This window comes from Eubalaena glacialis, chromosome 9, assembly GCF_028564815.1.
Source record: "Eubalaena glacialis isolate mEubGla1 chromosome 9, mEubGla1.1.hap2.+ XY, whole genome shotgun sequence".
Lineage (NCBI taxonomy): Eukaryota > Metazoa > Chordata > Mammalia > Artiodactyla > Balaenidae > Eubalaena > Eubalaena glacialis.
The window spans coordinates 22949898-22961560 of record NC_083724.1 but is presented as its reverse complement, the minus strand read 5'-3'; the positions used below and the strand labels follow the sequence as shown (position 1 = coordinate 22961560).

Below are 11663 nucleotides of genomic sequence, written 5' to 3'. Positions count from 1 at the left end.
ATGGGTAACAAATTCTCTAAAATAATACACTGGTGATCTGTGCATTTTAGCTGGGGTGAGGAGGAAAGGATACTCTGTCCCCATGCCTCACCTTTCAGAGCTCTGGAAATAACTGCATCTGTGGGGACAGACTCTAGTCCTCCAGGTGAGCAGTGACTTCTCTTGAAAGCTAAAATGGAAGTTCTTTTCCTCCCACTTTGTGTGATACTAGGCAAGTCACTTTTCTTAGTGGGCCTTAGTTTCCTCGTCTCTAAAATTGGGAATGGACTACCTTATCTGAAGGTCTCTTTCCACTCTGAAGTTCCACGATGCAAAAATAATGGATGAGAAGACAGTTTGGTGATGTATAAAGCAAAGCACAGATGGTCAGCCCTCCGTTACAAGTGGCACCCAGCCTGCCTGTCTATGGATCACTGCAGGAGGCTGGATGCTAAAACCTGGCTGTTTCTTTCAAAGCCAGACCACTTCTCTCCAAGAAAAGCACAATCAATCATACAGCAGCAAGCAGGGTGGTGGGTGTGATCGGGCATGAAGGAGGGAGATGGGGCACACTCCTAGACCTTTTCTGCTACCTCATGGCTGACACACAAGTATCACCTTGGGTGTTCCCTCACCGTGGGCAACCCCAAAGCCCCCTTTTCTAACTAGAGATCATTTCATTTCTTCAGCTACCATTAGATTGTGCAGATGTCTCCCACATCAACATCTGCCACTAAACATTTTCAGCAGCCTAGAGGCACGAAGCAGTACAGTTGAAGACTTACTTTCTCCTAAGCCAAACTCATCCTTATTCTTTGCTCCTACCTTCAAACCTAGTCCTGTTTCCTAATTTCTGTGACAGGCATCAGATCTCACCTATTCTCTGCTTCAGAAGCCTCTGCCCACTTTCCTTTGCATTTCATAACTACAGTGAAGTCCTACTGATTTAGTCTCTTGAATTTGTTCTCCATCCCACCGTCACAGTCCTCTCTAGGGCCTGGATCCAGCCACTCCACCAAAAAGACAAAACTACTACTGAAGTCATCTTGTCTCCCCAGCTTCAGTTCATTTTCTATCCTCATCCCAGATGAATATTCCTAAAATGTCTTACCATGTGGCTACCCCGCTGTTTGCCGCAAACTCCTGTTTCTTATGAGGTTTTCTGTGACTTTTCTGTTCCTCACTAGAGCCTTCTTTTATTCATTAACTAATTCATTCCACGTGTGCATGGCCTCCTGTTCTCCCTGCTTTCCCCCTTCCTTTCTGCCATCTGCAGGACACATGTCTCCAAGGTCTAGGTCTCACCATCTAAGATGAGCTTTTCCTGATCCTCCAATCTATATCTTTGCTCTGAGTTCTTTGCCTCATCTTTCTGACACACAACTTTTCTATTCTGTCACCAATTTAGTCACGTTTCTAACGTGTACTTTCATGTTTTGACAAGAATATATGTTCTTTGTGGTGAGGGAGCCCCTTGGAGAGGCCTTTATAATTTGCAAATCTGCTCTTGTCATGAGGTAAGAAAAACTCTTTAACACCTCAAAGATTGAACACATAGCTCACAAAAGGAATAGAAGAAATGTTCAGCCTCAACAGTTAAGACATCTAAAAGACTTAAGACACCATTTTTCATCTATTAGGTTTTTAGAGATAAAGAACCACAATACAGAACTGTGAGGGTGCAGAGAAACAGGCAGCCTTCTGGTGGGAATAGCAATTGCTACCACCTTCTGGAGGATAAAGAAGGGAAAAGTTTTAAAAACTGTTTTATATTCTTTGATCCACCAATTCCACTTTTAGGAATGCATCATAAGGAAATAAAAAACATACACAAAGCTGTATGTTTAAGGTGGCCACCACAGTGTTAAATAATAGGGCAATAGGTAAATAAATTATGACCCAGTTGTACAATGGATTATCATGCAGTCATTAAAAATAATAGTTGAAGAGCAGATCTTTTTTTTGACTCCCCCTGGCCCCCTTCTAGTATCAGCATCCTGGTTTTCCTTTAGGGAACTGATCTTCCCCTTTCAGTCCATATGGTTTGGGTGGGTGTCTTAGTTTGGGTTCCCCAGAGAAACAGACTCTGAGATGGAGATTTTCACGCAGAAAGTTTGTTGGGCAGTGTCAAGATCAACACCTGTGGGGGCAGTCCAGGAACTGGGGATTAGGCAGAGGGAGGAACTGAACTGTGAGGCAGCTGCCATAAAGGCCTCACATGACCCCAGGGGGAGCTCTGAGCTGCCATCATCCTTCACTGTTGTGCCAGCTTGAGGCAAGGGGGTTGGGGTGCAGATCTTATGCATCCCACACATCCGTCATTGGATGAGAGATGACCCTGGGAGGGGGGGCTCTCGGGCTAAGGGCAGTTTCCAGAAGGACTCAGCTGAGAGGCATCAGCTGCTGCTACTCCCAGCAGGTGGGGCAATGAATGCCTTGGTCCTAAATGGGAAGTTGGGTGGCACACCACAGGGCCCACTAGAGGTGGGGCTGACCCCAGCCCGCATCCTGCTCTCGGCCAGGTGCAGCTAATCCGGGCATTCCAACACCACACAAACCCTTGCCTTCAAGTAGACTGGTTCAGGGGTGGACACATGACTCAATAAGGTCAGTGAGGCCCATTATGGGGATTTTTGCTGCAGCAATTAGAAAGACAGAGAAGAGGTGCTACTGCTCCTGGGGTTCCTAGGCTGGGGCAATGAAAGCATGAAACTTCCCTTCGCAGCACTAGAGGGAGTCTGTTTACCATTGAAAAACACAAGGCCAATGCTCAGAAAAAGCAGAGCCAAGAGATGGAGAATGAGAGCCCCACAGCTATTATTTGGGCAATTAAACCCATTACTTTAAAGTCCCTGGGCTTTTCAGTTACACAAGCCAGTGTATTACCTTTTTGCATTACTCAGTTTAAGTGGGTTCTAACAAATACAATGGCGCACAAGAATAATAAGGAAATATTCATAATACATTAAGCGAAAAACAAAATCAACAAAAAACACACGTTTGGGTCTTCCCTGGTGGCTCAGTGGTTAAGAATCCGCCTGCCAATGCAGGGAACACGGGTTCGAGCCCTGCTCCGGGAAGATCCCACATGCCGCGGAGCAACTAAGCCTGTGTGCCACAACTACTGGGTCTGTGCTCTAGAGCCGGTGAGCCGCAACTACTGAGCCCGCATGCCACAACTACTGAAGCCCACACGCCTAGAGCCTGTGCTCCGCAACAAAGGCAAGCCACAGCAATGAGAAGCCCACGCACCGCAATGAAGAGTAGCAATCACTCTCTGCAACTAGAGAAAGCCCTCGTGCAGCAATGAAGACCCAACACAGCCAAAAATAAATAATAAAATAAAATAAATTAATTTTAAAAAAAAACCACACGTTTTACATATAGTAATGATGCCAGTTTTGTGAACAAACTAATGCCCACTATAAAAAAAATGCAGCACAACAGAAACAATGGTTACAGTTGAACGGCGAGACGGGAGTAAGGGGGGCTGAATTTAATTTTCTTCTGTATGTTCTACAAAGATGTCAGGGTCTGCGATTTTACCCTGCTTACTTTACTGACCCTACCGGGTCAACTGCTAGGATTCCCGTCACACAGTCACAGGCTAACGCAGAAACCTGTTTCTGTTGCATGGAAACCCCATCGACCGTCCTCACCTACCCGAGGATAACTCCCTCGCAGGGCTTCGAAGCCTTCACACGTGGCGCCTTATTTCTGCCACTCACTCCACACCTTGCTCCAGCCACACGCAGTCACAGTTCTGAGTCTCCCGGAGAGCGTCTTCGCCTCTTCCACCCCCCACACCCACTCCTGCTCCTCCTAGAAGCTTCGATGTGCAGGTGGGCGCCCTGTGTGGGCCCCGCGACGCGGCTTGGGGGACAGGGGTAGACGCAGGCGCCCTCCCTGCTTAGAACGCAGAGTTAGGTGTCAGTCAGCGCGGGACCCCAAGGTGTCGCTTACCTGTTGGGTCTGCCACTGAGGGGAGCGGCTGCCGGGCGAGGCCGGGAGCGGCCGGCGGGCGGCGGGGCAGGCGCAGCTGCTTCCCCGCCCCGGGGCGGTGCCGGGCCTCGGGGCCTCGCGTCTCCGCCCGCCCACCGGCTCGCTCACTCGCTCGGAGCCCAGGCCGCCGCCATGTCTTCTGGGGCTAGCGTGAGCGCCCTGCAGCGCCTGGTGGAGCAGCTCAAGCTGGAGGCCGGCGTGGAGAGGATCAAGGTGAGGCCCGCGCCGGCGCCTGGCCTCGGGGTGCGGAGACCGCTTGCTCCCGCCCGGCCGTCCGCGGGCCTGGGAGGAGGAGGCCGCGCCCGGGCGGACAGCTGCGGGGCCGGCCCGAGCGCGAGCCGGTTGGCCGGACGCGGTGGGCGGCCCCGAGGACGGCGCCCGACCAGGCTCGCAGCTCGGCCTCGGGCGGTGGGAGTCCGCGCAGGGCCGGGCCCGGACCCCGGCGCCCGGGAGAAACGCACCTGTCCCCGCGAGGGCGGTCCGGGGCCGAGAGCCCTGGCGCGGTCACGTTTCAGTGATGGGGACAATGACTCGGGGTGCCCGACGGACGCGAGGACACCAGGAATGCGGGCAACGTGCTGGTGGCCCCCCCGGACTTGGCTGGTGCGGGAGGATGGGGTCCAGAGCTGCGGAGGAGGCTGAATGGATAGATGGGCCTCGGTGATGGGTTGATAGGGTGAGGGGGGAGGAGGGCGCTGCTCGGGTTTCTGGCCTGGTGACAGGATGGATGGCGTTGCCATTCGCTACGGTAGGGAGGAGAGATGATGCGTAAGTTTCGGATACGTGGACTTTGAGGGGATGCCCGGGAGGTGTTTGGCTACCTGGGCCGAAGCTCAGAGAGCGAGGCTGAAAGAACGTATGGGAGTGAAAACTGTAGGAAATGACCAGAGCGTGGAACCCCGGGACCCGCCGAAAGAGATGGCCGCGAGAAGGGAAGCAAGGGAAAGCAAGGGTACTGAAGCGAGGAAGGAGGGGTTTTCACAAATCTGGGGCTTAGTCAACGTGTCCAATGTTTAGTCAGTTGATTAAAGAGCATCTGATGTGTAATTGTGTTTACCAACTAGTATATAGCATTATTTGTAGAATGTGTGTGTGAATGAATGGACACTGCTGCGATAGTCTGTGGACCTCAATAGTGCCTTTTCTTTGTACCAGGCCCTATTCTAGGTACTGAGAATACGTCATTCTAGTGGGGAAGATAAACAATAAACACACTAACCAATAAATAAAATAATTTCAGAGAGTAATTGATGTAATTGATTCTAAAACAAGGTAGAGAGAGAGCTGTGGAATGCAGAAGAGGTTTCAGTGACATATGTAGTAGTAGATGCCGAATCTAGATTGTAATAGGATAGAAAGACTTTTTTGAAAAAAAAATCTGGTTTTAAAGAGGAAACCTTTTTTTTTTTAATTTAGGAAATGAAAAGCTGTATTTTGAGGTTGAGAGGAAGGAACACACTGTATTTTTAGGTCGAGGGGGAGAAACAAATGGAGAAGGAGAACTGGAGGTAGAGACAGGTAGTCTGTCTAAGGGGACCTGGGGTTGGAGGGGCACCTTCTGAGACAGGAAGAAAGGAGGAAGGTTATGTGTTAACATAGATGTTTCCAGATAAGGGCTTAAGACCTTGTATGATGACAATTTTCTTTGTGAAATAGGAGGCCAAGTTTTCTTTTAAGGCAGAAAAAAGGGAACTTATGGTGTCACAAGCGCTGAAGATGAGGGAGAGAGTGCTGTTGGGAATGGGAGAGGACCCCCTAGCAGGCACAATCATAGACACCTTGTGATTCTGAAGACCCAGCTACTGTGAGATTGATTGTCCTACTTTTTTTTTTTTTGTCTCCAGCAGTATTTGGCTGCCCAGGAATCTGAGTGCCCAAGGTGAATGGTAGTTGATCCAAGTAGTGGGTTAGCGGGGGAGTTTTGCCAGAAAGATAGAAATGGGAGTGGAGAGCAAGGAATTTGAAGGTCTGGCCGGAAAGAAGCTGAACCCAGGCTGAATGGAGAAGGAACAGAGGCAGCCTCCCTGTGATGGGCCAGACAAAAAAGGAAGAGATGTTCCCCCTGAGGACAAAGAGCAGGTGTAGTGAGGAGAAAGGAAGCAGCACCCTGGATGGGCAGGAGAGATTGTGATCGGAAGGCAGGATGTTGGAGTGTGAAATTACAGATGCGGAGCAGTTACAGGTGTTGGCTGTAACTACTGCTGTTGAGGAGAAGGTTGTTTGAAGAGAGGAGCTCAGGGAAATGAAACTAGGGTTGTTGGAAATGTTTAAGATGATGTGGGGACCTGAAGTGGAAAGAAAAACTGTGAGCCAGATGCCTGCCTACCCTGTGAAGTAGCTGGGGAAGGTATTCTTATCTACATTTAAAAAATAGTTACAGGTGATGAAACTGAGACCCAGAGAAGTCAAGTGAATAGCTCAAAGTCACACAGATAATAAGCTTATTTGCGGGGTGTCCTCATGGGAGTATGGTTTGGGGTGCTTGGCAGGGCTTTTCTCAGGCAGCACCTTAGGGAATCACAACCTTCCAGGGTCTGGTTTGACTCATTTCAGGGCTCAGTGACAGATGGATGTTCTCAGTACACCCAGAGACATCTTCTCTTTCACAGACTTGCTAACTGGTAAATAAACCAGAATACCAGTTTCTTAGCATATGATGGAGGGCACCCCTTCCCAGTGCTTCAGTGCTCAGTATCCTTCCAAGGACCCCTTCTCTGCTTTGGAGAAGTCTCTCAGAAGTTGATGGGTCAGCCTGGGCTCAAACCAAGGAAAGTCATGTGATTTGGGTAGGGATTATCCCACCTCCATTGGGAGGATACAACTTCTAAGGGTTTGGGCTTGTATTCTCCCAGGCCAGAGTTTCTTTCCCTTGAAAGTGCTAGAGAAATGCTGACCACTTTACCCTTCTCTCATTTGCTTTGCATATCCCTCACCTTAACTTTTTGACCATGTTCTTTAGGCTAGGGTGCAGTTAGTCCCATTTCTCTGGGAGTCCTGGGAGACAGTCTCTTTCCACCCATCATGTGTGGAGTTCACTCGTTCACTCTGAAGGTGAGATAATAAGCATGAGCATAATTGGTTCCAAATTTCTTTTGAATTAATAACATATATATATAATCAGTAATTCCAATTATAATTAACATGAAAATGTCAGAACTTCTGTTGAGGGAAAGGCAAGCTTAAACATTAGTTTGGCAATATTATATTACATGTTTATATGATATAAAGTAGACTGTTATTACATTAATGAAACCAAAATTCCTAAAGTATTCTAGAAACTAGATAGTAACTGACACCTAAGGAATTGATTTTTTCAGTTATTTGGAAGCTTGGAAAATTAAAGCAAATTAGTAGTAATACTTGAACAGCAATTGGAACATTTTTGTACAATATGGGTGAGATTTTCTACAAAACACTTTTTCAGTACAAGAAAAATGGAAAGCAAGGAAAGCCTCCAAGTACAGATATGCATCAAATGGAGGCTAAGAAGAAAGGCAGAATAATATTGTGTCAATGCTGCTTAATACACTTCTTCAAAACTTAGTGGTTTGGGCTTCCCTGGTGGCGCAGTGGTTGGGAATCTGCCTGCCAATGCAGGGGACCTGGGTTTGAGCCCTGGTCTGGGAGGATCCCACATGCCGCGGAGCAGCTGGGCCCGTGAGCCACAACTGCTGAGCCTGCGCGTCTGGAGCCTGTGCTCCGCAGCGACAGAGGCTGTGATGGTGAGAGGCCCGCGCACCGCGCTGAAGAGTGGCCCCCGCTCGCCGCAACTGGAGAAAGCCCTCGCACAGAAACTAAGACCCAACAGAGCCAAAAATAAATAAATAAATAGATTAATTAATTTTTTAAAAAAAAACAAAAAACTTAGTGGTTTAAAACCACCTTTATAAACTCGCAATTCTTGGATCAACAGTTTAAGCTGTGCTCAGCTGTATAGTTCTGCTGGTCTTTGCTGGGCTCTCTGTGCATCTGCCATCAAATGGAGGGTTGGCTGATGGCTGGATGATCTAGGATGGCCTCACTCATATGTCTGGAGGTTGGTAGGCAGGTGGCTGGGGTTTGGCTGACTGGTTCTCCTCCACAAGACCTCCAGTAGGCTAGCTTGGGCTCATTTGATGGTGGTCTTACGGTTGCAACCATAGCAAGAGAAGTAGCTGCAAAGGCTTTTGAGGCCTAAGCTTGGAACTTGCCCATTATTTCTGCCATTGTCCTGGTCAAAGTAAGTTTCAAGGCCAGCCCAGATTCAAGGGGTGGATAAAGACTTTACTTCTTGGTGGTAGGAGCTGCAAAATATTGTGACTATTTCTGCAGTCTGCCACAAATGATTGCTAACTAGTGTCAACACTATTCTAAGTGCTTTACGTGCATTAACTCATTTAATTATTACATCAACTCAGGGAGGTAGGCGCTGTTACTAAATACATTTCACAGATGAGAAAACAGGTACTGAGAAGTTAAGTAACTTGTCCAGAGACTGCACTCTTAACCAATAAGCTGTTCTGCTTCAAAAACATGATGGAGGGACCTTGTCACTTGTTTTGAGCAGACCAGATAAGGCTCCATCCAGCCTTGTAAACATTAAAATAGTCTGTTCACATGGCAGACCTGGATATATCAATGCATGCTTTATAAGTGAAAATTTGTAAAGGGCACACTAGGATAAGCTATTTGTTTACAAATTCAGTCTCAAAACAAGGATTCTAAATGGATGAAAGATACGGCTTTATCTTTCCTTCGTTGAGTAAGCCACTAAACCAAAAATACCCTAAATCAAGGTTATAGAAATTGTAACCTTTCCTCTTTGGAGTTCAATTATGAGAACTTTCAGCAAAAAAGACTCTTGGAGGTTGTACAAAGTATGACCTTTGTCAGGTTGTATGATCATTTTTCAGAGTCTCAAGTGACTGCGGGATGGATCTGGCTGTGAGCAGCGTGTCAAGCCCTTGTTCCTTTGTTTCAGGTCTCTCAGGCAGCGGCAGAGCTTCAACAGTACTGCATGCAGAATGCCTGCAAGGACGCCCTGCTGGTAGGTGTTCCAGCCGGAAGCAACCCCTTTCGGGAGCCCAGATCCTGTGCTTTACTCTGAAGACTGGTGAGTAATGATACACCAGGCCGTCTTGGGGCCATGGCATTATCATGGGGCTTCCCAAAGGACTTGGGCAACTGAGTTTTAAATATCTACTGTTCTTGGGGGAATTAAAATAAACCCAGCAAAATGCACAACTTTCCCTGAAGGGTGACTCTAATCCGCCTGCTTGTGGAATACATCTAATTAGAAGAGTCTCAATGCTCTTTGCACTAACTCATGAGATGCTAATATCCTTATGTACTTGAGCTTTTGAACTGAGCTGGCCAGTAATAATTTCTTGACCTCAATACCATCTTCTCTGTCCTTACACCATCCTGGAGTTGTGATTTGTTGCTTGGTGCTATCAACTGACTTGTTACTCTTGGGACTAAGGACTCCCCAGAGGAGACTTGGACCTATCACCAGCTGTGATTTCTTTCCTAGAAGCTTTCAGAATGTATTTCTGTGTTTTAATGGAGGAAGAAATGGAGTAACTGGGGAAAGTGTGAGTAGGGTTAAAAGAACCTTAAAAATTTATTCTTGAAATGAAAACACCTCTTTGGTGGCCTATAATAAATTTCCTGGGTTCTAGTGTGTTGTATGGGGTCTCATTCACATTTTCACTGTTTTTTTTGGAGGCGGGGGAACAGGTCAGGGCATAAATTATTAGCGTCTTTTGGGGCCAATATATTTCAAATTACATGTTCTAAGGGGTGTTTATACAGGAAGTAATCATCTTAGGTCTTTTCTCATATACTTGAAAAGGAAATTATTCACATTAACAAGAAGGAAGTAATCATACTATCAGATACTATTGTACCTTTTAATGGAAAATGTCCACATTTATGGTATTAAAATAATAGTCTTATGCTGGCATAGCATTTTTCTTTTTACAGAGCACTTTCATGGGTCCTACTCATTCAATGGTGTAGTTTGGATTTTCTGGTATTGACATGTTACTTTCTTCTTTGAGAACCCTAAAGTGACCTATGAAATGATGACTAGTTAATTTTATGTATAAATCTTACTAAGTGAAAGCCTACCAAATTCTCTCTCCAGTCGGGAAGAAGTCCGCTGAGGAATGCTTTGAAGCACCAAGTGATGAATGACTGCCTCCAAATCTCAAGAACACACTTCTCCAGCCAAATGACTTTTAGATATTTCACAGAACCTTTCCTGTGGCCTGGTCCTTTAGCCAAAATTCTATGGAAATTTATGAGTTTCTACTCAAGGAAACTGGGTGAAGGAGTAGATTTTAAATAATAATGGCCTGGTTCTTTGTTGAAGTGCTTTATACTTAAACAAAAACCTTACCACCAAATATACCAAAATACACCTCTTTCATTAAGTGAATTACTAGTGTTTCTATACCTGGAATGTTACGTATGTTTTATTTACTAGATGTTTACATTTTGGGAAGGAAAACAGTATTGTTTGTTAAAAAAATTAAATATTTGTAATTTGTTGTTCCCGACTAAGATTTTTATACCATAACAAAATTTGTTCTTTTCTCATGAATTTATAATTTCTAAATGAAGACAAGCAAGTATAAAATTGGGGGAAGAATGGGCTTTATTAATCAAATGATGTCTTGATTTTTCTAAATGAGAAGATTGTTTTATTTTTAACACTAAATATGGGAGCTGTTTCTTAGCAAACTTGTTTGAAAGGATTAATGTTGTGTTGTGTATTAGATTGCCCCATCCTGTATATGAAGCAGATTTGATCTTTGTCTTCTTAAGTTCCTCTATTTTATAATGGTGGTTTTACTTAAAAAAAATACTGAATTATTTCATGTCTTTAAAACAATGTTTAAATGTGATCTACAGAATATTGCAAATGATTAAAAAAAAAAGTGATGTGAAAATATTACAACCTAAATGAATTCTCAATGTCACAAGTGTTTTACTTTGATGATGTGCCTTTGATTTAATTTGGGACACTTAAAAGAATACTTTGTGTTTGTTATAATCTTTGAAGAGCTTGGAAATAAAATTTCTGCTTAATTTCTGCTAATGACAGCAACATTTTGTGTCTGATTTTGTTTTAAGGCTTCATAGATTTTGTTTGCTTGTGAGATTGAGTGCTGGAAGTGGGAGGTGAAATTTTTGTTTACAAGCCCTCATAGAATTTTGTGAAAAATAGATATATGTATAACATGCAGAAATATCTCAATTACTGGCAACATTTGCTCTTTGAAATAGCTATGTATAAATCCATAAATAAATAAATGAGAATATATTTGAACATAAGTAGTGTTATAGTAGAGAATGTAGAAGTCATAAGATGGAACTCCTTTAACTTCCGGCCACTAAACTTCCAAATCTAAGTGATCTGAATCCCTTCCATTCGATCAAAATTCAGGTGTCCTTTTTCTAACCCTCTTATTTATTCTGTGGATCCGTTTCACCTTCTCTGAAATGTCACACTATCAGTTAGCCTTCTTCTCCTTTATCTTCAACATTTCTACTACATCCTTTTATCAGCATTTAAACATGTTCCATTCTCCGTCTTAACAACAAAAAGCATTAAAAAAAAAATCTCCATTAAAAAATAACTTTTCGGGACTTCCCTGGTGGTCCAGTGGTTAAGACTCCATGCTCCCAATGTAGGG

The 11663-nt window shown here is 44.9% G+C and overlaps 1 protein-coding gene across 1 annotated transcript; it reads left to right on the top strand.

The window, feature by feature from the left end:
* Positions 1–4076: 4076 nt before the first annotated feature.
* GNG10 (G protein subunit gamma 10) lies at positions 4077–11028 on the top strand. The gene is made up of 3 exons (XM_061201039.1): positions 4077–4194; positions 8942–9073; positions 10109–11028. The coding sequence occupies exons 1-2, from the start codon at positions 4114–4116 to the stop codon at positions 9065–9067; spliced, it is 207 nt and encodes a 68-aa protein (XP_061057022.1). The 5' UTR covers positions 4077–4113; the 3' UTR covers positions 9068–9073; positions 10109–11028.
* The last annotated feature ends 635 nt before the right edge of the window (positions 11029–11663 follow it).

Excerpts from the sequence above, each read along its gene's own strand:
- GNG10 (XM_061201039.1), top strand. The coding sequence starts at position 4,114 with ATGTCTTCTGGGGCTAGCGTGAGCGCCCTGCAGCGCCTGGTGGAGCAG. Across the intron at positions 4,195-8,941 it reads CCGGCGTGGAGAGGATCAAG|GTCTCTCAGGCAGCGGCAGA; the intron begins GTGAGGCCCGCG and ends CCTTTGTTTCAG.